Here is a 24,370-nt window from a genome sequence, read left to right as displayed (position 1 = left end):
GTACACAGAGAAGTAAGGCAAAACAATAGGCCTGCAATGATATTGGATACCCTGGTGTGATATTTGTGCGTCACGTGTATCGCGGTAGATCGAGCCTACGTTGACAATTCACGTCACCCGGCTAATAAGTGCACCTAGCTTCGAAAATACTGTGTCACGTTTTAGCAAATGGTGATCTACTAACTAATCTTTCTGACAGTCTCTTAATCACAACAATCAGCATTACTTCTGGTCGCTTTTTCTGCGTGGTTACAAAGCAAATCCAAGAAAACAAAATCCTATTTTAAATATCAGCACTAAAAGTTTGAGAAACGAAAAACTAAACACAAATGTTGTCACAACATACTTTAAAGCAGTGGTTCTCAACGAGGGTCATCAAGTTGATTTTCTACTAGGACATACATAAAACCCCTTTTCTGTGTATCTCAAATTGGTTTGGACTAATGTATAAAAAAAACAAGACATTAAAACAGTGTAAAAGGGATTGCTTTTGATGTAGTAGTGTAATGCCAGGGCAAAACAGTTTAGAAGCAGTCTGTTAAATATGCATAAAATCCAACTAAAAAGTGCTTTACTAGAAAACATTAGCGTAACAAGCTCATTTAACTTAAAAACCAAAAACAACAAAAACAGAAACTTTCATTAATTTGAAAAACACATTCTTACAATATAACATAACTCCATAATAGACATGCAAATGAAACAAATATTGCACCACTACAGATCTGGATCGGATTCCAATAAACCATGATTTTCTTCTGGATATTTTCCAGCTGATGGTTGTGGGTGTGTTGGAGCTTTCTTGGCATCCCAGATGCATTTCAACTCATTGCGACGCAAAGCAACAAACAAAGTGCTCAACAGACAACAAGGCACAAGATACAGCAGGGCTGGTTGTCCCATCATCATTACATACATTGCAATGAACGTCAAAACAAGGCCGATACCATAACCACACACTGCAGCCAAGTAGTAGGTGTGGTATTTTACCGTGTGGCTAATTTTTGCATCCCATGTGGCACAAAAACCAACGTGCAAGCCAGGCAAAATGATATCACCAAACCCAAGCATGGAGTATGGCATGTCGGCGCATTTGGCCAATGGAAGCAAGAGGAACTTTGGAAGTTTAAAGAGCATCGGGATCTCCTCTTTGGTGGAGCCATCACCTCCCGTTGCTACGTGAACCATTATGCTCTCCTTGTTCTTTGTTAGAAGTGGAGTTACAAAAACATAAAACACATCATAAACAAAAAAGAGAACGAGCAGCAGTGTGCTCACTTTGAAACTGGGAAGCTTAATTGTTTTTATCATGTAAATGCAAAATGAAACACCTAGCGTGTCTTGCATTATCCAAGCGTAATGCCATTTCCTATGAACAGCCCAAGTAATTCCAAATGAGGCGCACAGAGCAAAAAGCAGGATTCCCAGAACAGGAGGGCGCTGGCTGAAAAATGGTAAATTATTCGCTGGAAGCCTGTATCTAGTAAAGCAGGGTGATAACTTAAAAGCTCCGTAGAGCATATCGAAAAGGGCAACAGTGGATGCATAACAGAACACACAGATCAAAACGTAAACAAGATAATCAAAGAAGAAATACATCAACAAAATGGAAACGGAACACATGAAAAAGAATATTACTGCATGTGAAGTCGTAATGTGTAATACAGGGTCGTCAAAGTTGTCCTCATTGTCATCAGGGTACTCTGTATTATTTTCAGTGGGAATTGTTTCTAATGGTATCCGCTGCTTGGTTAAGCTCTTCGACCCTTGCAGCCATGCTCCCATTGCACAAGTGCAAACAGCTAGAAGCCACATTACTATGACGTTTGGGTCAACACCGGATTTAATTTCAGGCTGATATTGCCATATTCTCACAGCACCATTCTTGAATTTTGTTTGGTATTTGACAATTTCATCGTATGAGTTTTTTGTAATGACAGAAGCGGAGATGTTTATTATATCTGCTTCCTCGGGTTGCAACCCTGGAATTAAAAGTTCGCCGTCGTTGACGACTAGAATTCCCGTTCCTTTAGATCTTTGTGCGATCAATGCCTTGTCGGCAAAAGTGCAGTTTCCGCGCTTTATGATAACTACTGTTTTCTTGAAGTTTTCATTAGTCTTTTTGCAACCCAAATCATCGTAGAGGTCTGTCACTTGGTCCCACCTTGACCAAGGTGCTTTTGATAGATGTGGTAGGGGTTTAAACTGCGAGTTAAAGGAAGTGCAAAACTCCAGACCTTCCTGGTTTTCTGCTTTAACCTTTATAAAACCATATTCGCCGCTCGCAGATGCGGTGTAGATTATCAACACAGATGGAATTACATTCAGAAGGTAAATGGTACCAGTAATCATAATTATAGCACTGGTAACCTGAAAAAGACATAACTAGTTTACAGAACGAATATATTTGAATAATATTTATTCTTTCATAAAAATTGATAATTTTACCCTTAGTTTTTAATACAATACCTTATTCTAGTAACTTAATATTTATAAAGGGTTTTAAATACATGGCTTATTCAAGTTACATTAATTTTACCCATTGAAATATTAGATTTAGAGTGCAGATTACGATTCTAGACCAGAGCCACTAGATTCTGTAACTTTGAGTAATCTAAATTTCACCAGTTTTAGTAATCACTGCTACCAAACAGCAAAACATAATATTTACATACAGCCAGAGTAGCAAACTATGTTGCTGCTAACTGATCAATACAAGAGCACTGCTGTTACGCTACTTAATTTTAATGCGACTGTTACGGGCAACCAAATGTAACAACAATGTAACAAACGCTAAATTAATTATTTAACAAATTTGACAGACGTTTTGTTCGTAACTCTGGCTTTGTTAAACTTCGACGGAACAATATATTACTAGTGCCGTTTACCGCAAAAAAATCTTCGAAATGTTTTGAAAAGTGATCCGTTAGCTTTTTTGACAATTTTGATATGCGTTTCAAACTTAAAACAAAGAAGCCCGTCCCTAATTAAAACCTTTTTACGAAATATAAAAACGGAAGAAAAAGTGTAGAGAAGTGGTTGGTGGACTTTTTACATCTGCGAAATCAGTGTAGTGTCAATACAAATATTCTGACATTAGGCCTACTAATTTAACCATCTAGCTAGAGAAGCTACAAAAATTGTCGGCGAGCCGCACAATTTCAAATGCCCTTTTTAATTAAATACTCGATTTAGTTCAGCTGCTAATCAGTCTTCATGTTTCGGGTAGAATTTAGAAAAATAATGAGTAGGCCTACAACAATTACCGATTTTATTTTTTTTTAAACTGTTTGATATAACTGGTGTAGGCCTACATCATTTCGTATACCGATAAACTTGGTTGTCATTCTTAGCAGGGCTACGGAGTCGGTTTGTTTTGCTGGAGCCGGATTTGGGACTCGAGTAAGACCACAAAAACTTCTCGAGTCCGATCTGCGCATGTGCACTGTGCAGCCAGTACTAAATTTAAAAAAAAATCCTACAACTCGTATTTATTACCTATAAACGCATTATATTTTGATGTATTTGTGAAGCCGTACAACATTTTAGTGGTTCACTGCTTGTTTAACAAAGCATTTTGGTAGGCATATATGATCAATACGTCATATCTCCTCCAATGAAAAAGTCTGGCAAATTAAACGTAGCAAAAAACGTAGGCCTAGGTCTACTATAAAAACGAGAAAAATTCAAGTAAAGGTTTTTGGTTTCATATATGTAGTAAAAGTCAGAAAAAATATTGTTTGGGGCCATAGCCCCGTCTCACTAATTAACAGGACCAGATTTTATTCAACACTCTGAGATACCTTGGAGTGCCTGCCTATAGAAAGCAGGGGTTCCCAACCTGCGGGCCATGGCCCCCTAAGGGGCCATGAACCTTTTTCAAGGGAGTCATAAGAGAATTTCAAAACTAATATGTTTTTTAGTTCATTATTTCTAAGTCTACTTCACTTTAACAAAATAAATAAATTAAAACATTTAATGAACTCTTGAAGTCGCAAGAAGAGGCGGCAACCCGATTGAGCTTTGAGAAAATAGTTTGACCACATTTTGGGCAAAACTAAGCAATTCATGCCCTAAACTTAATGAAATTGACATCCCATTGCTGTTGCCTTTCCCATCAACATATCGTTGTGAATGTGCGTTTTGACAATGCTACTTCTGAAGACAACGCAGCGCAGTGTCTTGGATATTCAATATGACATGCGGCTGGCTCTTTCCACCACTAAACCAGCAATTTAGACACGCAAAAACAAGCTCAACCATCACATTAACTGAATACGTAATAACTAATTAATGTAGGCCTACTATCAAGTTTATTGCATGTGTTTATGAAATGGACTCGTGTGTAGTTTGTCAAAGAGGCTGCGGGCCGGATGAATTACATTGGTGGGCCCCATCTGGCCGTAGGTTTGCAGGGGTCGATTTAGTATTTGTTGTTATTTAACGACGTGGCCCAAACCTGTAAGTTGATTGCCGTTCTGATTTTATTCAATAAACTCAGATAGGCCTACGTTTAATACCTTGCTGTGGCTAAGCTGTTAAAACACGCAACTTTCAATTCAACTCAACAAATGACGCCAATTTCAATCTTAGCAGAAACCCACATCAGCTCCTAAACTAATCAGCTTTAGCCCTGCAAATGGTGACCACCGCGTTAAGGAACGTCAATTAGCATTTGGAATTAAGCGCTGCCATTAAGCGTTAAATTTGAAGCAACAAGTTTTCAAGAAGAAAATCTTTATCGTTGGATCAAGCAAATCGATCGAAATTGTTCGAACCTTGCTTCACAACTAAGCCGCAACGTTCATCCGGGAAAAAAAACTAACAACCAGAAGAAGAAGACAGCCTACGAGCAAACTTTCCTCATCATGTGTCTCAAATAACATATTGCAACGAGCGCACCTAACCAAATGTTCACAAGAGAACAATCGCAACCGATCAACCATTAGAGGAAATCGCACTGCAACGATGCAAATCGCAATTCGTCGCTGGATGTCTTTGAAACTTTTCCTTAAACTGCTAAATAAACAAGGTGTATGTCGATCTATCTTACAAAATATCTATAAAAAATCTAAGTTTAACGCCGATCGAAAGATCTGTTCATTTATGTTGTGAAACACGATTAATAAGCGTAAAAAGATAAATGTTAGAAATGCGCATATAAAGTTTAAATAACAGCGCTAAAACTTGAAAATATTAATTTTATTTTGTTGTGCACGAAACAATTTTTTGTTAAATTTCCAAATTCTTTTAAACATTTGGTACGTTTTTGGGTTTTAGTTAGGGAAGTCTGAAACAAAGTACGCACAACGCGTCTAGTTAGGTAGATTACAAAAACACAAGACGTTATTCAATGACGTGGCCCAAACGCAGACCTGTCACCACAAACATTGCTCGTAAAGACGAAGGTGTTATTTGCATTCCGTTAACACGCCTCTGCTAAACGATGGTCAGGCGATGTGTACAAAATCCTAACGAAACCTAGGGATCTTAACTAAACCAACTGAACGTAACTGGAACTAAACTGGACAACCAACCCAACTAAAATAATGTAATGGACAGACGTTATTATGCTGGACCGTTAGTACTGTGGATGGACCTTAAGCTATTCCTGTAAGTTGATTGCCGTTCTGATGTTATTCAATAAACTCAGATAGGCCTACGTTTAATACCTTGCTGTGGCTAAGCTGTTAAAACACGCAACTTTCAATTCAACTCAACAAATGATGCCAGTTTCAATCTTAGCAGAAACCCGCATCAGCTCCTATGACCTAAACTAATCATCTTTTGCCCTGCAGTTGCCGACCCCTGGTATAAACCAATATTTTAATTAAAATGTCGTTCCTTAATTTTTTCAAAAGGTTGAAAAAAGGGGGACATTGATTTTTTAAAGTTTTCGAAAGGGGCCACGGTGTTCAAAAGGTTGGGAACCCCTGCTATAAAGCATATCAGGCTATAACCTTGGTGTAGATAAAACTCATGGCTACTAGCTAATCTCTCTAAACTTAAGATCAATATGGTGACATAGATAGTCAATTTAAAAAAGGTTGTTGATCTGCATAAGAAGCTCATTGGATTATTCAATAGAAGCCCATGGCGATTAATTAGCTTCGGTGACAATTATGTTTTTAATAACGAAACATCTGCATGGTAAACGGAGAGACAGAAAACAAAAAAAACAATGACGTCAAAAGTATAGCGCAGAGAAGTACAACATTTATAAATAGACATGTCTACTATTTTCGCTTAAAGCCACTTTCCGTTTTTGTTGAAAGCGCCAAGTTTCTTATTGAATGGAAATATTGTCCGGTAATAAAAAAAACATTTACTGATGTCAATGCTGTAAAATGTTCACAAATCCAACTATAAAATTAATCTTTTTTATGAACTGATCTTAACTTTTTTATAAGATTATATTTCTTATCGTTTGCATATTTTGCTGTCTTTGAATTTCTCCATTCTGTAAATCAAGTTTACAAAAATATTTGAATTTTTTTTTTATCTTTATTACCAATTTGGTAGCTGGTCGTTAATCCTACATTATTTTTATCTGGGGTTTTATATTGCTAACAATATTTATTTTAATGTGCCAGTTAGGGTATGAATTTGGGTTGGTTAAGTATTAATATTATATTTATTTATTCCTTGCAATTTCAATTTTGAAACTCGTTTAAATGCTTGTGGTAGGATTTTAAACCAGTGACACAAAGTAAAATATTTAACAATATTTTTATATTTAACAATATTTTTATATTTAACAATATTTTTATATTTAACAATATTTTTATATTTAACAATATTTTTATAAACTGGTCGTAACTTCTTAATTGATTACATTTCTAACTTTGCAGATATTGAATCCAGCATACCAACCGATTTGTCACTTTTTCTGTTTATTGCTGATTGTTAATTAGCATATAGTAACAATGGCTTCTGCTGAGTTATTTGAGGATCCATTTGATCCTGATGAATATGTTGAGAGGCTTGCTTGGCGAACACCAGGGGGTGGAACCAAGGGTGGAGCACAAGGTTTTAATCCACAGGTGTGGTGCAAGTAATCGCTTTTAAAATTAATAGATTGTAAGTTAGGAATACATTTAAATACAATATATTAGTGAGGCTATTTTTCTGGCAAATGAAGAAACTTACACTATTGTATAATTACTTATAATTTTATGTGCACACATGAATTAGTAAATTGCGCTAAATTTCCGAGGTGGTTGAATTATGGTAAGATGCCTAAAGTCAATGGTTTTAGTAATTTTCTAACAGAGTCCATGACTTTTTAAAAGTTGTTGAAATTGCAAAAAAAATATAAAATTTCGTAACTACACATTTGTTTGGCATTCATACTGTTTTATTTTCAAACAAACTTGACTTTGGGCAGCCTACCATAAATTGCTTAACTGAATTTCCGGTCTAGATTTTACGCCTGTACACCTGAAAACTTAGCGCTGCACACCTGATATCTCTGTGAAATGCAGACTGGCCCAAGTCAAATTTACCCTTTTCCCTATATAATTTTAGGTACATATAACTGATTAGTTGTCTTGAATCAATTCTGTGAATAGTATGCCAAAGTGCAACTGTGATTTTTTTCCATAAACCAAATATAACATGCACCTTAAAAATAATATAATGTAGACCTCGACTTTTCCAAAATAAAACAAGCTTGCTGCACCCATGGACACTGATATCTCAGTTGTGTGTCCACATATCTAGATATCTGCTTTAGTTTTTGCCTATTAAGCTGACACATATAAATACTTCCTTTTCCAAAACCACAAAGGTCCAATTTTTTTCAATACTTAAAAATGTATTCACCTATTCAACGTTAATTTCATTTCAATGTTTCAAGTCATTTCTGCTTTTGCTAGATTTGTGTTTGCTTGTTTTTCAGCAACTATATGACGAGTTTGTGGCGCACATATCGGAGCTGAGGGTTTTGGACAGCAGGATTCAGCGCAAGGTCGAAAAGCTTGAAGGTTCTTTACAGATGGAGGCACGCGCACATGCCGATAAAGTAAATGACCTACAGAAAAGCAATCAAGTGGCATTCACCCATTTCCAGGTTTGTAAAGTTACTGAACTTTGTTGCTGAGCAGGTTGGAAAGTTAGGCTAGTTGCCTACTGAACCCAGCTATGGTCGCACATTTCGTGTTAAACACCCGTAAATGTGGTCAGCCGCGAAAAATTGCTCAAACGCTAACGTTTTTTTGTGTGGTGCGTCATTTTCAGCCAAGCAAATTTTAGCATAAATTTTATTACAGCCTTGCAATTTTAAGCTGCAAAATTGTCTCACCCGTGCAATATCCAAAGTTTCCAATCTGGGCCGCCTTTATTGTTTGGAGAATTTGACTGATGAATATAGTCTTTTTAACCTACGCAATATCTGGTATTTTGTCTAGTATATATCTAAAATAGTATATTTAAAACCTTTAATGTGATTCGGATCGAAATACGAAAATGAACTTTAAACATTTTTGTGAGAACATTTCAAGCGCAGAAAATGTGCTGTTTTATTTGCAACGATTGGTAAATGAAGATAAATTTTAAATGCATTGTTTAGTCATTGGAAGACAGAATCAACTATGTTGCGACCAAAGTTGTTCACCTGGGAGATCAATTGGAAGGTGTCAATACACCAAGGGCTCATGCAGCTGAAGCCCTCAAACTTATGAAGTAAATCACATCATGCTTATTATTTGCAGTTGTTCTAATGGTTAATTATAATGTAAATTTGATTCCAAGTGTAAACCCTGAAATTTATCATTGAAATATTTTTAATATATTTTACCACAATAATCTTGTTTAAAAAATTATTTTAAATAATACTGTAGTCAGAAAAAAACAAGATAGCTATTTATAAATGCCTAGTGGGCAATTTATGTACTCATGAGTTAAATTGCTGTTTAACAGTGATTGTATTGTGAGGACCATCAAAGATTTTATATTTTTTGAGCAGTTGTTTTTACTAAAAAGCCAATACATTATTTAATTATTGTTGTTAAAATGTTTTATCTCAGATATTTTGATGAGTTTTTGACTGACAACCTGCAATCTGAAGTTTTAGTTAACCCTTACAAAGTGCGCGACGCCGCTGACATAGTTCACAAACTACATCTTATTGCTCAAGAACTGCCATATACGTCATTCGCTGAGGTACCCTAGCAATGTCATTCATGAATTGAAATAAAGTGTACCAGTCTAATAACAGTAAATCCCTGAACGGTTTTCAAAAAGAAAACCATAATATATATATATATATTACCATAATATATATATATTAAATTTCCCATATATATTTGGTGAAATTTAATTACATAATGTAACAGTTGTGCTAACTTAGGCATTCTCCTCGGCAACAATATTAAGTTACATTAAGTTTAGATAGCCATTCTCAACAAAACTTAGATTTTTCAATATAAATAAATGTTGATTCTGATATTGCACAATAAACTGTCATTCTTCTATTTTTAGGTTAAAGGAAGAATCGTGGGTAAATATTATGCCATTGAACAAGAGCTACTTTCTGAGTTTAAGGAGGCCCATAAGAGCAATGACATCCAAAAGATGAAAGACTTTGCTGAAACTTTGTCTCATTATAAAGGTAAACTTAGAAATCCTGATTGTAATTATAAATCAGAATTCAACATCTCCAACTAACCTGTTATTTGGGTTAGAGTTTGGATTGGCCAAGTATTTTTATAATTTAATTTTGAAGACTGATTTCGTTGCTGCCCCTAAAAAAAGTTTGTTTGATTCTAGGTCAGCGCCACCAACCAATAATGTCGAAGCTGTTAATTATTCATGAATCCAACTATTAAATATATATTTTTTTTTATAAACTGACCATAAATTCCTAATTGCTTACATTGTTTCTTTTGCAGCCATTGTATTTCTTATTTCTGTAAATCAAGTTTTGTAACCGAGTTGTCACTTTTTCAGTTTAGTGCTGATTATTAATTAGTGTATAGTAACAATGGCTTACCCTGGTACTATTTTAAAGTAACCTGGAATTTTTCACTAGGTTATCAATACTGCATTGATGCTTTCATCGAAGAATCCCTACAGCATGCCTTTTACAACAAGAGTGAGATTTTTACTGAAGTCACAAATTTGTGCACAAGAGTTCACAAGGTGAATTTATATTATCTTTGTAATACAAATCATATAAGCTTAGTGAAGTAATGTTTTGTCAAAAATACACTACTGCTATGTTGCTTAATATGCATTTTTATAGTTCCATATTCAAAATAGCAGACTTTGAAACTGTTTGAAATTAGTAAAACAATAAATCTTATATAATTTCTGGCCAAAACCTTTGTTGCACCTTAAAATGCAATGTTTGAGGTTTATTGTTATTGATATGCATTGATTGCAAATTGAACTTGGATTTAAGCACATAACTTAATTTTTACTTCTCAAAGGTTATACTTGAAGTATTTTCTGCTCCTGAGCAAGTTATGGGCAAAATGGTGACCAAGATCTACCAGGGAAAGCTTAGTGATTATGTCAATGCAAAGCTGAAAGAACACAGAAACACTGACCCTGAAAAGTTTGTCACTTTTATGTTTATCTATCCCGAATTAATTTTCTTTAATGTAACTTCAAATTTTATTTTTAAAAACATGCTAAAATTTTGATTTTTGTTTTTCGAATATAAATTTTAAGTTTTTTTTGTTTTTTTTGACAGAATGCATATTATAATACCTAAAATGTTGCAGCTATTTTAAGAATTCACTCTAAATGTGATAAAAAATAGTTCTCCAAAACAACTAACTGCTGTAACATAAAAAAAATCTATAAATTTTGTTGTATTTTTATAAATAAATTAAAGTTTCTTGGTAAAGTTGTGCCATATAGTTTCACAACTATTGTTATTTTTCAGATATCTTCAACACCTGTATAAGCTCTATGGACAGACTGTAGATCTATCTTCTAAATTGTCACAATACAAGCTTGGCTCAGATTCAAACTTTCTCAATAAATTGACCAAAAATATCTTTAAGGTAAGTCACCTTTGTTCCATTTTTTTCTGTTATTTCAAAAGTTTATTCTTCCTATTTTGCTGACAATTATTTTCTTTTTCAGTCGTTTTTAAACTCTTACATTGATATTGAAGAAGCATTTTTGAAAGAAAAAGCAATGCTGATATCGCAACGATTCTATGACTCGAAAAATCACACCAAAAAGCAGTTACACTCAGGTTCATAGACATAATTGTTAAGATATATCTTGTTGCTCCCAAGCATAGTAATGTTAATCAAAAAAATACTCCTCTGGTTGTAAATTTTTGTAATTTGTACTAACGTTTTGGGTACGTTGCTTATTAATTACAATTACCAGAGGAACTGTTTTCTGACTAATATAATTTGTGAGATAGTTTTACAGCATATATGTATGTAGTAAATATTTAAGAATATTATTATTCTTTAACCCTACCTAACCCACTGTATATTTAAGTGCAGTGTTATTCAAACAGACTAGAAACATATATAATAACTGTTAATTTTCCCAGGTATCCAGGACCTTAAAGCAGTTATAACCGACAAGACAAACATCAGATTCGGTCTGAGTTCTTCTTCTTCAGATGCTAATTCTGGAGAAACTTATTTGTCCCAAGAACTTGCAATCAATCTTCTTCAGGTTGGTTTGTATAACAAAAAAAACATACAATAATCCACCTTAGTTGTTTTATTAATACACTTTTACAGTTGTTTGTATTGTTGTTATACTTTATTTAAAGATTATTTGAAAGATTGTTAGTTTCCTATTTTGTAGAATTTAGATAGATAGATAAATTAATGTTGTGTATATGTACAAATCAAACTACAATATGAAAAAAAAATAAACATACACTTAAACACATACTAATAAACACAAATCATTTGTTTCATTCAAATTAAAAAACTGACCATGCCTATTTAAAGGTGAACTGCAAAATTTTAAGAAATGAAATTATGTTTTATATCTGTTTTTATAAACGGTCTTAAGATCACAAAGCATTTGGCAGAGTTTTTTTTTTTCTGAAAAAAACAACAACTGAAATTTCCTGTTTTTTTTTCGGGTCTTTCATTTTAAACCAGGGCTGCGGAGATGGTTAAAAATAATCCGAGTCCGACGCCGGCCAAAAAAACTAAACCCGAGTCCCACTCACAAGTCCCGAATCCGACTCTGGTCAAATGTGCGATTTTGTCGAGTCGCGTGTCCGGTCCTGACTCTACAGCCTGTATTCCTTTTTACGTAACTAAATTAACGTGGATATTCAGCTATCCACTTCTAGGGGTGTCATAGACTTCATTTACTCACAATACATGGTTGGAAAATATTCCACCATATGTAATCCCCCTTTACAATTTCTAGTTGGCGGCCATATCAGTTTTAAAATTTGGTACTGCGCATGTCAGAATCGGGACTCGGGTAGTTTTACCTGGTCTTACTCGAGTTCCGGGTACGACTCCACAGCAAAACAAACCGACTCCCCGACTCCGCAGCCCTGTTTTAAACCATTAACATTTACCATACAAAATATTGGCTGGCAATTTTTCATAACCATAAATCTTCTCTTTAGGAAACCAAGATGGGATTTGGTCGATGTAAAACCTTATCGTCAGTGTCGGACCTGCCTGGGAACGCAAGCCGCATTTACCTTCTGTTGCTCGAGTATCTCTGCAAGCAACATATCGAGTACGCCATCGACCTTGGTCTTCTTGCTATCCCATCACCAGAACCAAAGGTATGTGTTTTTTGGGGAAAACTAGTTTTTTACCTAACGGCACCTGTGCATAGTTTTATTTATATAATATAAGTGTTTTGCCTGTAAGTATTTTTGTACAATGGTATCTATTATTTGGAGTATTTAGACCAGGAATTATTAACTGGGTTCCATAGACCCCTTGGGGCACGTGAACTAGTTTTAGGGGGTCCATGAAGGCCTAATTGAAATGTTAGGGTACAGGTAAAAGTGTTTAAATTTTTTAAGAACGGAGTTTAATGACAAATAGAACGTTTTTGCACTGAATGTATCCATTCCATTTTACTTTCACATTTTGTGGACCGGAAACAGCAGATTTCTGATATCTATTTGGATTGTGAGGTAAATTTATGACGTCATCTCTTAAAATCTCTTGCCTACACTGGTCAATGCAAGGCACAGTTTTCTTAAGGGGCCGCTGTAAAAAAAGTTAAAAAAACCCTGATTTAGACTCTGGTTTGTCTATATATATTTAGGGAATGTGGCACTACGCATGGTATTTGGTTGTAGTTTTTAGGGAAAGAAGTGTAATTCATCAAATTTAATCTTCGGATTTAAAAAATAAGTTGCCTTTTTAGGAAGTAGACAGTTTTTGTTTTCATATTGATGGTTGTGTTTCCAGAATGAGCCCAACATCTACTTTTTGGATGTGGTCCAGCAAACCAACACCGTGTTTCATCTTTTCGAAAAACAGTTCAGTGACACACTGCTGCCTCTAGTTAGTGCATCACCAAAATACAGGTAAATTACTTTTTTCTAAAACACCCATATAAGTGGATTGCAGAATATCCACCCTAATTTAGTTCCATAAATGTGTAAAATACAAGCGAGTCGAAGCTCGGCTCAAAATCTTACATTTGGCCGGAGTCAGACTCTCAGATTTTGGAGTCGGCCAAGGGTTTATTTTTTTAGCCTTTTTTAGAATGTAAAAAGTATTAAATATATATTAATTGTTAAATATGTGGTTAAAAAACAACATCTGTCAAAGTAGACATTTTTGCTTATGACTTAAAACAATTTGTCAATTTTTTAACCCTTTGATGTAGCTTCTGCTAGCTTTCGGTTATTTTTCTACACAAAAGAAGGAAACAGAAATAAAAAAGTCTATTCCCACCTAGTGATTGCGTGCATCGAAAGAAGAAGATCCGTGAAAGGATGGAAGTCCGTCTGGACACGGGGATCGACAAATGTCTCTCCTCGGTCACAGGCTGGATGCGACACATTCTTAAAAGCGAGCAGAAGAAATCAGATTTCTCAACTGACCTACCCCCACAACAACAATGCACCAATGCTTGCCAGAGTGTGAGTTTTAATTCATTTAAATTAAATTATTATAGTATGCCCTAATTCTGTGAAAGTTTTGCCGAATAGAATGTTTCAGGGTAATTTTTTTACCAATAGTTTATATTATTGAGATATTTTGCCTGGCCGATCGTTTAACCCTTTTAACTGTTCTTTTTCCTGTACAGCTTACTCTAATTACTTTTATCTTTCTTGGCATTTTAAATCTGTGTTAATTTCCATTATTCCAAAACGTTTCATTTTCGTAATGTATTAATTTTCAAACATAAAGCCTAATAAAGTTTTGAATCATGTCAAACCATATTTGTATTTTAATTGGCACAATGTCATTGCATTTTGTGTGAGTGTAGTTTTGAATGTTTTTACCAATAGCCAAACATCGCTGTCTTTCAGGTTTGCAAATACATGAAGAAAGTAACAGAAGTGATTCGAAAAGCGCTTGATGGAAATAACGTTGACGCTGTGCTGAAAGAATTTGGAAGTAGATTTCACAGGTTGAGCTTTACTCTAAAAATAAAAATATCAAAAAAAGTCTCTATCTGTTTGCAATTGCTGGACTTGGCCAAATGGCCATTCAAGAACAGTGCGATCAAATTAAACACATGCCAGTTATTGTGTTCACATCAGATTCTTGATTATGCCCTTAGCCAGGGTTACCATCTGGTTCTGGTAAGAAAAAATTAAGCACACTGCTCTGTGATGACATAGTAGTAGTTTACCACAAAGAATTAATGTAAGGTTTTTAATAATACTTCTAGCAAAATTCTTCGGTTAAAATATTTTGAACTGACAAAGTTGTAAATAAAAGCCTTTAATAGGCTTCATTATGAAGCACCAACATAAGTGGTTAAAAAGATTCTTAGAAATTAAAGCTAGACAAACTAAGCACCCAACTCAAAAAAGCATGTTTTGTAGAAACTCCCAAATTTGTATTTTCAAACACACTGTACCCAAAAATAAGCACAAATCTTAGGAATAAGCACGGATTATTAATCCTGCGTATACCATCAAATTCTATTTTATCTCTAATCCATTTTGTTGACAATGCATTAAGTAGCTTATAACTGAAACATACCTTTGCTGTGTTTGTCTCATACTTGGTTTATTTGTTGCCAGGTTGATATACGAGCAGCTTCAGCAATATTCGTTCAGTTCAATGGGTGGCATGATGGCTATTTGTGACGTAAATGAATATGCGTAAGTGCAAAAAATATAGTATACTGAACAGTATGTTTTACCATTACGCAACAACTTTTATCTTTTGAATACCCCTCTTTTCAAACCTATTAGCCCTGGTTCCAAAAAAATTACAATATTTTTAAGCTGCTAGATAAAGCCATGTGCTATGAGGATATTAGAAACCCTAAACCGGAAAATAATTTGTTTCAGGAAATGTGCCCAACAAGTGAACAACGCTTTCGTGTCATCGCTCTTCGACAGTCTGCATTCTCTCTGCAATCTATTGGTGGTTGCCCCGGAGAACCTTAGGCAGGCAAGTAGAAAATAAGGATTTATTGTGAAAGCTTGCCGTTATCGTTTGGCAAAAAGTAACTTCGGAAGAGCTAGATCACAGTTGTTTATACATATGGGTGTGCAATGTGCATGTTTCATTGAATGATGAAATGGTTACAGATTCCCTTTAGATTAATAGAATGTAGCAAGCATTGGCGTATGGTTTCCCGACTCTTTTCCCTCTGAGCCTGTGTATCTCAGTTGGTAGAGTGACGATCTCTTTATATACAAACGCGACTTCAGAAGGGCTAGATCACAGTTGTTGAACATATACGCGTGCGTCTCTTTTTATGTAGAGACTGATTGAGAAAGCATAAAAACTATGTGTGGAACCAAAACGTCAAAAATCATTTTAACTAAGTATGTGGAATAATTATTTTTCATTCCAATGAAAGCATCATCCATATATAAAAACATCACTATATGCAAGGAAATAGTGAAGTATACTGCCCAAGCAATAACTATTACAACTGAAATTGAGACCAAATAAACACCATTTTTTTCCCTAAAAGACTTTTAATATTTTAGAAAAAAAAAAAGGCTAATTTTTTTAAAAGGCTAAAATTATTTTAAGATTTTTACATGTAAACATAAAAATGCATAGGTATATAATATGTCAGTGTCATACCTTTAATTGTGTATAAGCAGAAATCTGTCAGTTTTTTCATAAAGTTATTTAAAAAGTCTTCTTATTCATTATTCAAAATACCTCACTAAAAAATTCTGAAAAATATTTTGTGTGCGTTTGTTTTGAACTTAAAAATACTCATCAGCAGTAATTTCTTTGTGTAATAATTTGCTTTAACAAACATATGCAATGTTGTTTCAGGTTTGTTCGGGTGACCAGTTTGCAAACCTCGACCGCGGCGTACTTCACACCTTCGTGCAACTCCGATCAGACTATCGCTCGGCACGTTTGGCCAGGAATTTTTCATAGAAAATTAATTTGTTGTAAATAGGGATGTTCAAAGTAGAATCCCATGGAATTCTAAAACTTGAGGTTTCGAATCTAGACCAACGAATCCTACTATATTTTTATTAAATTATTTAACCTCGATTATATCGTTTCCAATTACCCGAAATAAACTGCAGAATTGGATACGAATCTCATTTGGAATCTAATCCAAGGATTCGATATTCTACTTTAAACATCCCTAGTTGTAGAACCGTTTAAAATCCCCAAATCGTCACCCACTTATAAACTCAGCCGTTTGTTTTTTGATTTCTAAAGTAACGGAAAATGATAATGTAGCCTGATAAGTTGCTACCACTATTTCTTTTGTGTTCTATTGCCTTGTATTGTATTGGATTTTCATTACCGCTGTGCAATAACATGATGTGAATGTTTCATGATTCAATGCTTTTGTATCCCTCTATAAACATTAAACACATTGCAATAAATTTATTCATCATATTTTTTCTTTAGACAGAGAAAAGCGTTGAAAGTTTGAAATTGTAAATGTTCTGTGATTTTTTTCCACATTGTCAAGTGACCCACACTTTATAATGTTCAAGTGTTAAAAATCCTAAATACTTTTGCCACTATTTCATTGTGGTGATGTGCAAGTTAAAAATGAGTCACACAACCATACATTTATCAACTAAGACCAAATTTGTTGGGCAGTATTGATCTGCATCCATTTCTTGTTATAAAATTATATGCAAGGAATGTGGAATGTTACCCAAAAAGCCAAATTCTTATAATTAAAATTCATTTATCATGTCATTTGAAGAACGTGTATTTCAACAACACTGAATACCCTCTATTATTTTATATTACAAACTTTAGTTGTCTTTTTCGAGTTGTGTGCACCTTTTGCATTGTGTTTGGATATTATATGTTTCCTATGATACACCACTGACAAACATTTGTAGCGGTTGCACCTAAGTAGTTGTATTCTTAACTGATTTGGTGCTTGTGAATAGGTTTGTGGCTTTTAACTTGCTAAATAAAGTTTGACTATAATTAGACGTTCCCAAATAACTCCAAATATCCAGTAATTAATTATAAATGCTTTGTTTTGTGCTACACAAGAGTGAATTGCATTAACTGCAAATTTATCTAATAATCATTGCTACTTCTGAGCTTTTGGATAAAAAGCTGATCTTTACATTTTCCTACTTTAGTATAATGTTTCCAGATGAATTATCGCGTATTATATTTACTTGCTACAGTATTTTTTTTGCATTGCAGAGACTAACTTTGTACATAGAATTTATCATAATTATCGACTAAGACAGAACTATTAAATATGGCTGACATGGAATTCAATAAGGAAAAATTCTGGGAATGGCAAGACTGGTTTGTGAGAGTCAACAACCCAACCCCCGCAGAAATGTGGGAAAATCAGCCGTCGTTTTTGCTGGCCAACATACTTTACCTTGTCATGGCGATCATGGCTCTAAAGTTTGCTGTAAGAAATGGAGGATGGAATGGCAGGTGATTTTCGACTTTATGTTGGCGTTTTACTGAACTGATTGTAAATAGTGGGCCTAATAAGTTTAAGGCCTTTGGAACAGCAGATAGCAAAAGCAGAAAGCCATTTTGTCAAGTCCCATTGTGCACTGTCCGGTTTTGCAAATTGTCGGGTTTTGTTTGGGCCTGACATTCTTAGCTAACTGTTTTGTGTCCTATTTCAATATATTAAATCAATATGGTTGTATGAGCAGTATTATTTATCCGTGTTTGTTATTTTACACATCTGGTGAAGTTGGACTTCTATTAATTATCTGTAGCCCAATAGTTGTAGCTTCTATATATTGTCTATTTTAATGCTGTATAAACCAGCCGTTTTTTGTCTTAAATTTGTTTTGAGTTCCGCCAGTGTGGACAGGGAAAATTGTTCAGTGAGTTTGTTGTTTAGCACATTAAATCCGTATTTTTTTAAATTCAATAGTTGAACAAAATCTAATTTGCGCATTTATTACAAAAAAATCACATTTATAAAGTTACTTAGTAGATTTTTTTTCGTATTAGTATAAATATTATAATGGAACTACTTTTGATCACAGATATACCTACATGTGGTTTGCTGCCCTTTTGCACGGCATCGTCACAGAACTTGTAGTTTACAATCTCCCCGACGTGAACAACTTTTGGCACAGTCAAACCTCGCTTATTTTCGCCGGCCAAAGATTTCCGCTCTATATTGTTCTTTTCTACCCCGCAACTGTAAGTTATACATAAATAATGCAAGTGAGCATATGCGTACTATGTTTACAATATCGTTTACTCTTAGGTGTTAACATGTTTAAAAAACTAACTTAAATATATGTAGTACTGTAATCAATTTATTTGTGGATAGAATTATAATTAGTTTTTTTTTACTATTGATTGTCAAAATCACATTTGTTTCAAGATAAAACAAACTAAAGGGCCATGTTGTTTGTTGTTTTTTCATTAGCATAGCAAAATCCACATATTGTTATATTAGGTTATTTGTTATTTTAATATTATTGTGTTATTTCTATACAACATTGGCTAACCTTTCTGCTTATAGTCCCACATACAAAATATGTGGGACTATTAGCAGAATGGTTGGCCAATGAATATAAAACCAGTTTACTAAAAGATTTATGTTAATTGCAGATTACTCATGCCTACATTGCTACAGAGAAACTAAAGCTTCCTTTGTTCGTGGAACCCTTCGCTGTTGGCTTGTTCGATGTTCTCATTGACTTCCCGTACGACATCATGGGAATAAAGGTAATCTTAGGTTTTGGTGTAGAATTCTAAAGAAGAAACCTTTCACAATATGGCTAGAACTAAAAATATAATGTGATTAGAACAACCCAAGAGAGTTTAGACCTGCTAAATGTCTAAAATCAAAATGGGAATCAATTTAATATTAGGCTTTGATGTACAACTCTAAATGAAGAAACATTTCACTATATGGCTAGAACTAAGACATAATTTTATTAACACAAAGCAAGAGAAATTTTAAAGCGGCAAAGGCTCTTAAAACGAAACCAACATGCAGCGGAATGATACAATTTAAACATTTTTAAAATGCAAGTTTAGAACTGCGTTATTTTTGCAGCTTCTGTGGTGGACTTGGCATGACACAGATAGGAACCTGGAAGACCGACATTACTGGGTTCCCTGGACAAGCTATTTCTTCCACATGAGTTTCCACAGGTAAAAATGCCGTGTGTTTTTTTATATTGGATCTTAATAACCTTATTATTTTTAAGCTAATGAACCCAGCATTCACCTTGAAAGCACAAGACAGCATTAATGTTCTGATTTTTTAGCGCTAGCTGTATCTTTAAAATCTGCGCATTTGCAAATTCACGTTAGTACTTACTCAGAAATACAATAACTTTAAAATAAACTCACAAACACATTCGGGAAATGAACCCAGAAATACATTAAGGAAATCTTCTCAAAAACAAACCCAAAAACAGATTTGTCAACAAACCTAAAAACACGCTCATAAACACATGGAGGAACACATTACGAAACACACTTAAAAACGCACTTTAAAACATTCTCAGAAGCACACTCCCAAACACAGTAGGGCACATATGCACCCAAACGGACGGACGTAAACGTTTCCTCGGCGTACACACACACACAATCACACACATGTTCGTACACTACGCGCACACACAGTAACACATACATAGAAAACCGACCAAATAAACACTCACGCCACCCTACAAGATCTTAAAACTCAAAAATCAACTTCCCATAATTCGTTTAGCGAATGTAGGTGTGTATTTACGAGTAAGAAAGCGCTAAGGCGAGAGCCGACGGCTGCCTAAGTTACTTACAAGTTCTTGTGTCTGACTCCAACAGAAGCAGGCAGCTAAAATACCTGTCCTTAACCACTTCTTGTACTGAGACAAAGTCACTTCACTCAGTTATTTCTCGTTGAGTATATTCACAAACCTCAGAAATACACGGTAAGGTAACGCGGGGATTCAATCCGCTAGTCTATGAGACGTGTTAATTAGAATGAATGCGAAACGTTAAAAACGCACAGTTCGGCGTTGGCTACGCGTTAGTGAACAACGGTCACGTGTAGAGTGACGTCAAATTAGTCAATATCGAGTAATCTTGCGTGTTAAATGCTACAGTTCGTTTGCCGCTCTTCTAAACGGTTCTCGCTACCTCCTTACCGGGAGCGCCGACAAGCAAAAGTCCTCCGGCAAGTTCTTCCGCGAAATGCTGTGCATCCTTATCACCGGAGCGCTCTCGATGGCGTGCGCCGTCATCTTCCAGATGCTTCCACTCTACCACGGACTTAAGGACGGATTCGAGATTCATTCCGAGATTATAATGTTTATTGTGTTCGGACTCTACCTTGGCATTGTGATGTGGTACGATCGAAGGCCGGCCGAAGGAGTAAGTATTATTGATATTAATAGTTGCAAAATTCTGAACGCCGGTGAAAACAAAACATTTCAAAGGAAATGTATAGCTTATGAAAGACCTACCATGTTCATATATATCACTCTACAATCTACATGTTTTGAATACAATTTAAACAAAACAGTACAAATGCTATTGTAAACACGTTAATAAATAGCTTAAAGGTTGGTTATTTTGAATATGAGTGTTTAGCGACTGATTGGTTATTGACGTAATAATTATTTTTGGATTTCGATTCTTTTTTTCCATAATGTTTAATTGGGAGTCGATTCCTGTAATTTTCTGAATGATTTTTTTTTCGAGGTAAACGTTCATTTGCAATAGAATGTTTATTTTTTAAATTTTGTAGATTGGTAATAGTTTAGTCAGCTACATTGTTCAACTCATATTACCCTTTTTTTTACTTTTGGGCAAACTTTAAAGCCAATATTCAAAAATCCAGCTGGGTGTCGCTAAGGAGTGAGTTACATGATTAATCAAAATAGGTATTGGCTGGTTTATAAGATCGAGTAATTTGGCATATTTTAAAGTAAACCTAATTGTAGAATGTTTGATGATACTGTTATTTCGAAATCCCTGTACTAAGTACGATTAAGGTATCAGGCTACACGCTAAATCAAACCCCTATGAAAGTTCGAACTCGTTTTCAAATCACTTTTTAAGCAAAATGTGGCGCCCTTAGAGCAGGGCACTAAGGCGTTAGATGTTTGTCTGTTTTCCTACCATAAAAACAAGGGATGACCAATATTGCAAAGTAATAGTAATACTAGGTTGGTATCAAAGTAATGTAGTTATTTCTGCCATTTAATACTTGTACTTTGCAACGTTTTGTATTTCAAAAAATAATCTCCGAGAAAAGATTACATTGAAATTGGAAGCTAACCAGTAATTTGCTTTCTATCGCTCAAAGTTCGTCCTAATATTTGAAGAACATTACCTTTACAAGTTCACTTTCAACCCATTTTCTTATTTGAGCAAAGTGATGCCGTCATTTTGTATCAGAATTGTCTGTCCGCACACTTTACCCCAAAATCAGGTATCCACGTCGAAATAATCCCTAATGAACTCCCTCACTGTCCAGGCTCGCAGCGACAAACCAATGACGCTCTCGCGTTGGTTCAGTAACGAGAGCGCTCTAGTCGTCACAGTCTACTACCTTTTCTACGCCATCCTGGTGCTCTTTGCTCGCCCGGAGGAGCAGCGCTCTTTCGGGATGCATGAGCCAATAGGACCGCGCCACGTCACAGTGGATCAGCTGGCCACCTCCGGTGTAATCTACACCAAGCAGAAGTACCTGGATCCTAGCTCTTTCGACGAGGGCTACTTTGATTTTCGCTGCACCGATTTGGCAGGGAAGAGGGGCGTTCCAAATTTGACGGCGCACCCGGAGCTGGTCGGATCCCAGTGGTACGCGATTTGTGGCACGCCGTATGAAAGCCACGCAGAGTATGTTGTGGTGATATGGTCGTTCTGCGCCCTGGGCTTCTACGCCTTCTACAACGCTCTGGCCCGCTCGGCCGGACCGGCCAAAGTGGCCCCGGCCCCCCAAAGGGGCAGAGGCGCCGGAAGGAGAAAGGGAAAGGCTGAGTAAAATAAAAAAATGCGGAAGTTTTTGTTTCGGAATGATGAATTGAAACGCGCCTTAATGCTTGAAGCAGTCCATCCGAAATTTTCGCAAATTTCCTTTTTCATATTTGAAGAAGCAATTTTACCAACGTTCTTCATATTTGCGTAATTATGATAAAAAATAAGTTCAAAGGTTTTTTTTTTAAAGTGAGGTAGTGTGTATTGGATATGTACGGTTATTTTATATGTACTAAGTTCAGTGTGTCATTTTATGGTAAAAATAGGGGCAACATTTCTGGCGTGTTTTTTAGGCATTCCTTTGTGTGTATGACCGAACCCGTTGTGACTTACTGTCGTCTGGCAATTTGTGAATTTGTATCATTCCTAGACTTTCACATCGATTTTTTTAATTTCCCATCGATTTTTTTTTTTTTTTTTTTTTTTTTAACAGAAAATTCTCCAGCAAATCGTCACTTTATAAACTGGTATATTGACTGCTTTGTTCATTTAAACGCGTCTCACTTTTCGGATCGAAGCAACAAATTAGGCAATTGTAATTCCTAATGGAGAAGGAAATTCACCCGGACACCGCAGTAGTTCAAATCGATATATAATCACTAACGCATGCAAGCGTAGTAAGCGATCCGGTCAAATAGCCTACATTCACCTGCTGAGGCATTTTGATTTTCGAAAAAATCATTGAAATTATGCAAAACTTTAAAAATTATATATAATACTACCCAAACGCTAACCTCAATCCTAAGCCAAATCAATAAATAATCACGTATTGGTGCAAGTGTAAAAGAGCGATCCGCTCAAATAGCCACCATTCTTGAAACTATTATTATTAAATTATACCCGCAACTTTTGTTTGTCATTAGCGATACGTGTACGCTTTGCTTTTAATTGTCACTAGTGAGCAGTCCTAAGGTGTAATAATTCCACCGATTTGTATCGCTGTGGTTTCGTCTTTTTTAATCTTTTCTGTCGATCTATACAAGTTTCCAATCTTGCCGTGCGATCAAAATAAATTTGTGTGCTGTGCCCTTTTCAACGAAAGTTAATTACTCAGTTTCATTACATTTATTTTTTTTGCTCTGTTCTACTTGAGAAGTAACACGGACAATTTTAGATTGCAAGTATCCCAAGATAATTAGTATTTCCATTTATTTTTGTAACTGGAATAAGGGCGTGATGGCATGAAAAGGGCTTCCCATGTTGTTTACTTGTAGGGGCGAAAAAACATCATCTTTAGATGATGGTAAACTGTGTTCTAAAAGTTTATAGTTTTCAGGGGTAAATTTGCAAGCAGTGTTTTTTTAAAGTGGTTGTAGGAAGCTGAACATTTGGTCAAATTTACCAGATGGTCTAGCAAAATATAGCCTTCTACTGTAGCCCAACTTCAGCGGTAAACTAGCACTTAGATGTAAAAGTTGCGATCACTTAAAATTCCCTAGTGGCCGCCAAAGCCTATAACCTTATAAAAACCTGGTCGCAAGCCATTTAGCATTAAAGAACGCAGGGTAAAGAAACAATAACAAAAATATATAGCAGTATATATTACAATATAATAAAAAACAGTTAGAAATACAGTAGAACGCGGTATTAGAAATAAAAACGTATTAAACATTGAACGTAAAGGTTGAAAAATATAGCGCACATTTTTATAAACATTAAGTAAAAATAAATCACATACTTAGTACAAATATACGACGAAATACGCAAAAATACACTGTTTAAATCATATTTTTCCTTCTGCTTTGACGTACTTTTACGAAGCGTCACCCTTTTTTTTACAAACACATATACAGTTGAAGCAGAATCACGTGTATAAAACAACAGTGTTTTTAAGTACG

General features: G+C 35.2%; 3 protein-coding genes across 3 annotated transcripts; 2 read left to right on the top strand and 1 right to left on the bottom strand.

The window, feature by feature from the left end:
* Positions 1-200: 200 nt before the first annotated feature.
* On the bottom strand, positions 201-2,366 carry LOC146170271 (signal peptide peptidase-like 2B). The gene has a single exon (XM_083388892.1). The coding sequence runs from the start codon at positions 2,350-2,352 to the stop codon at positions 718-720; it is 1,635 nt and encodes a 544-aa protein (XP_083245018.1). The 5' UTR covers positions 2,353-2,366; the 3' UTR covers positions 201-717.
* A 4,555-nt stretch (positions 2,367-6,921) lies between these two features.
* LOC146170270 (exocyst complex component 5-like) lies at positions 6,922-16,676 on the top strand. The gene is made up of 17 exons (XM_083382013.1): positions 6,922-7,043; positions 7,901-8,071; positions 8,570-8,682; positions 9,027-9,162; positions 9,481-9,610; positions 10,031-10,140; positions 10,431-10,558; positions 10,892-11,012; positions 11,095-11,209; positions 11,522-11,649; positions 12,575-12,739; positions 13,380-13,498; positions 13,876-14,059; positions 14,453-14,553; positions 15,176-15,256; positions 15,449-15,551; positions 16,401-16,676. The coding sequence occupies exons 1-17, from the start codon at positions 6,927-6,929 to the stop codon at positions 16,506-16,508; spliced, it is 2,130 nt and encodes a 709-aa protein (XP_083238139.1). The 5' UTR covers positions 6,922-6,926; the 3' UTR covers positions 16,509-16,676.
* An 863-nt stretch (positions 16,677-17,539) lies between these two features.
* Positions 17,540-23,526, top strand: LOC146170269 (uncharacterized). The gene is made up of 6 exons (XM_083389115.1): positions 17,540-18,011; positions 18,584-18,743; positions 19,161-19,277; positions 19,612-19,709; positions 20,654-20,921; positions 22,030-23,526. Exons 1-6 carry the CDS (start codon positions 17,824-17,826, stop codon positions 22,537-22,539), a joined length of 1,341 nt encoding a protein of 446 aa, XP_083245241.1. The 5' UTR covers positions 17,540-17,823; the 3' UTR covers positions 22,540-23,526.
* The last annotated feature ends 844 nt before the right edge of the window (positions 23,527-24,370 follow it).

The sequence above is a fragment of the Ascidiella aspersa genome, chromosome 1 (genome assembly GCF_963924565.1).
Source record: "Ascidiella aspersa chromosome 1, kaAscAspe10.2, whole genome shotgun sequence".
Classification (NCBI taxonomy): Eukaryota; Metazoa; Chordata; class Ascidiacea; order Phlebobranchia; family Ascidiidae; genus Ascidiella; species Ascidiella aspersa.
Note: the sequence above shows the minus strand (reverse complement) of the source record. Positions and strands in the feature narration are given on the sequence as shown.

What these genes read in the sequence shown, in the direction of transcription:
- LOC146170271 (XM_083388892.1), bottom strand. Translation starts at nt 2,352, where the DNA reads ATGATTACTGGTACCATTTACCTTCTGAATGTAATTCCATCTGTGTTG.
- LOC146170269 (XM_083389115.1), top strand. Translation starts at nt 17,824, where the DNA reads ATGGCTGACATGGAATTCAATAAGGAAAAATTCTGGGAATGGCAAGAC. An exon ending in TTCTTTTCTACCCCGCAACT is followed by an intron (nt 18,744 to 19,160) that starts GTAAGTTATACA and finishes TGTTAATTGCAG; the next exon opens with ATTACTCATGCCTACATTGC. An exon ending in ACGACATCATGGGAATAAAG is followed by an intron (nt 19,278 to 19,611) that starts GTAATCTTAGGT and finishes TTATTTTTGCAG; the next exon opens with CTTCTGTGGTGGACTTGGCA.
- LOC146170270 (XM_083382013.1), top strand. Translation starts at nt 6,927, where the DNA reads ATGGCTTCTGCTGAGTTATTTGAGGATCCATTTGATCCTGATGAATAT. An exon ending in TGACCAAAAATATCTTTAAG is followed by an intron (nt 11,013 to 11,094) that starts GTAAGTCACCTT and finishes TTTCTTTTTCAG; the next exon opens with TCGTTTTTAAACTCTTACAT. An exon ending in GCACCAATGCTTGCCAGAGT is followed by an intron (nt 14,060 to 14,452) that starts GTGAGTTTTAAT and finishes GCTGTCTTTCAG; the next exon opens with GTTTGCAAATACATGAAGAA.